We start from the raw sequence: 1,858 nt of genomic DNA, 5'->3' as shown, positions 1-1,858 counted from the left end.
CAGAGGGTGAGGGGACACCCCTAAAAAACTACCCAGAAACCCCAAATCCTGAGACGTGCAAGTGATGTCCCATGTGGTGACACCCAGGGCTGCTCTGGTCAGAGGGGGCCCAGCAGCATCACCTTGGGGTGGCCTGGTAGCAAGTTATGGGGAGGGGAGGCTTTGCTGCTGCATTTGGGGGTCTGGTTTAATCTTGGGGAGCCTCAGTTTTACTTCTGGGAGGATCTGGCTTAATCCTGGGAAGCCCAGTTTAGTCCCAGAGGGCCTGTTTTAATCCTAGGAGGAGTTTAATTCTGGGGAGCCCAGTTTAATTTGGTGAGCTTGGTTTAATCCTTGGAGTCCCCCAGTTTAAATCTAAAAAGGCCCCAGTTTATCCCTGGCAGGGCCTGGTTTAATCCTGGGGAGCTCAGTTTACTTTTGGGGAGCTTGGTTTAATCCTTGGAGTCCCCCAGTTTAGTCCTAGCAGGGCCTGGTTTAATCCTGGGGAGCTCAGCTTAATTTTGGGGGAGTCCAGTTTAATCCTGAGGCCCTTAGTTTAATCATGGGAGGGCCTGGTTTAACTCTGGGAGGGCCCCAGTTGATATTTGGAGAGGCCCTAGTTTAATTTAGGGGGTCTGGTTTTATTCTAGGGAGTCCATTTTAGTCTCAGGGACCCTGGTTTAATCCTGAGGGATCCCAGTTTGAGTCTGGAGAGGAACCAGTTTAGCCCTGTGAGGGCCCAGTTTAATCCCTGGGGAACCTAGATTAATCCTAGGGGGCCCTCATGTAATTCTAGGAGGAGTTTAATTTTGGGGGAGCATTTTAATTTGAGGGGGCAGATTTAATTTTGGGGGACCTGGTTTAATCTCAGGAGGGCCTGGTTTAACCTTGGGGAGTCCAGTTTAACCCTGAGGTGGGTGCAGTTTAGCCCTAAGAGGGCCTGGTTCAATCCTGGAGGGGACTGGTTTAATCCCAGCAGGGCTGATTCAACTTTGGGGGACCCAGTTTAACCCCTGGGGGGCAGTTTAGTCCTAGGAAGGCCTGGTTTAACCCTGGGGGGGCAGTTTAGCCCTAAGGGGGACTGTTTTAATTCGAGGGGGTGCTGGTTTAACTTTGAAGCCCTTGTTTCATCCCAGATAGGCCTGGCTTAACCCTGGGGAGCCCAGTTTAACCCTTGGGGATGCTTCTGCTTTAACCCTGGGGACCCCCTCATGGCTCCTCAGGGGCTGTCACCCCACTTTTTTTTCCCCACCCCCTCAACAGATCAAGAACCTGAACAGCGGCTTCGCCCGCCTGAAGGCCCTGGTGCCCCTGATGCCCCGGCACCGCAAGCCCAGCAAGGTCGACATGCTGCGGGCGGCCGCCCACTACATCCGCCTGCTGCGCCAGGTGCTGGCCGACGCGGGGAGCTGCCCGGTACGGGGGACACCCCGAAATGGGGAGAGGGGGTGGTGAAAAGATCATAATCAATGTAAAAAGTACTTTTTTTAGGTGGTAATAATTAAAAATTGGAATTTTCAGGCTGTATTGAATTTAGATTTTAAATTTTCAGGCCGGAATTCATTTAAAATTGGAATTTTTGGACCATAATGAATTTAGATTTTGAATTTTCAGCCTTTAACAAATTTAAAATTTGAATTTTCAGGCTGTAATTAACATAAAATCTGTATTTTCAGGCCGTAATGAATTTAGATTTTGAATTTTCAGGTTTTAACAAATTTAAAATTTGAATTTTCAGGCTGTAATTAACATAAAATCTGTATTTTCAGGCCGTAATGAATTTAGATTTTGAATTTTCAGGTTTTAACAAATTTAAAATTTGAATTTTCAGGCTGTAATTAACATAAAATCTGTATTTTCAGGCCGTAATGAATTTAGA

General features: G+C 47.5%; 1 protein-coding gene across 1 annotated transcript in view; it reads left to right on the top strand.

Moving 5' to 3' along the window:
- Positions 1 to 1,395, top strand: part of FIGLA (folliculogenesis specific basic helix-loop-helix) — a gene marked incomplete at its 3' end in the record, with an annotated part of 1,622 nt that extends 227 nt beyond the window's left edge. The window contains exon 2 of the mRNA XM_010188106.1: positions 1,243 to 1,395. Coding sequence (XP_010186408.1) covers positions 1,243 to 1,395 — 153 coding nt within the window. The remainder of the gene's footprint in view (positions 1 to 1,242) is intronic.
- Between the last annotated feature and the right edge of the window lie 463 nt (positions 1,396 to 1,858).

Source organism: Mesitornis unicolor, unplaced genomic scaffold (assembly GCF_000695765.1).
Source record: "Mesitornis unicolor isolate BGI_N332 unplaced genomic scaffold, ASM69576v1 scaffold957, whole genome shotgun sequence".
NCBI classification, from domain to species: Eukaryota; Metazoa; Chordata; class Aves; order Mesitornithiformes; family Mesitornithidae; genus Mesitornis; species Mesitornis unicolor.
This window is presented reverse-complemented; position numbering and strand designations above follow the sequence as displayed.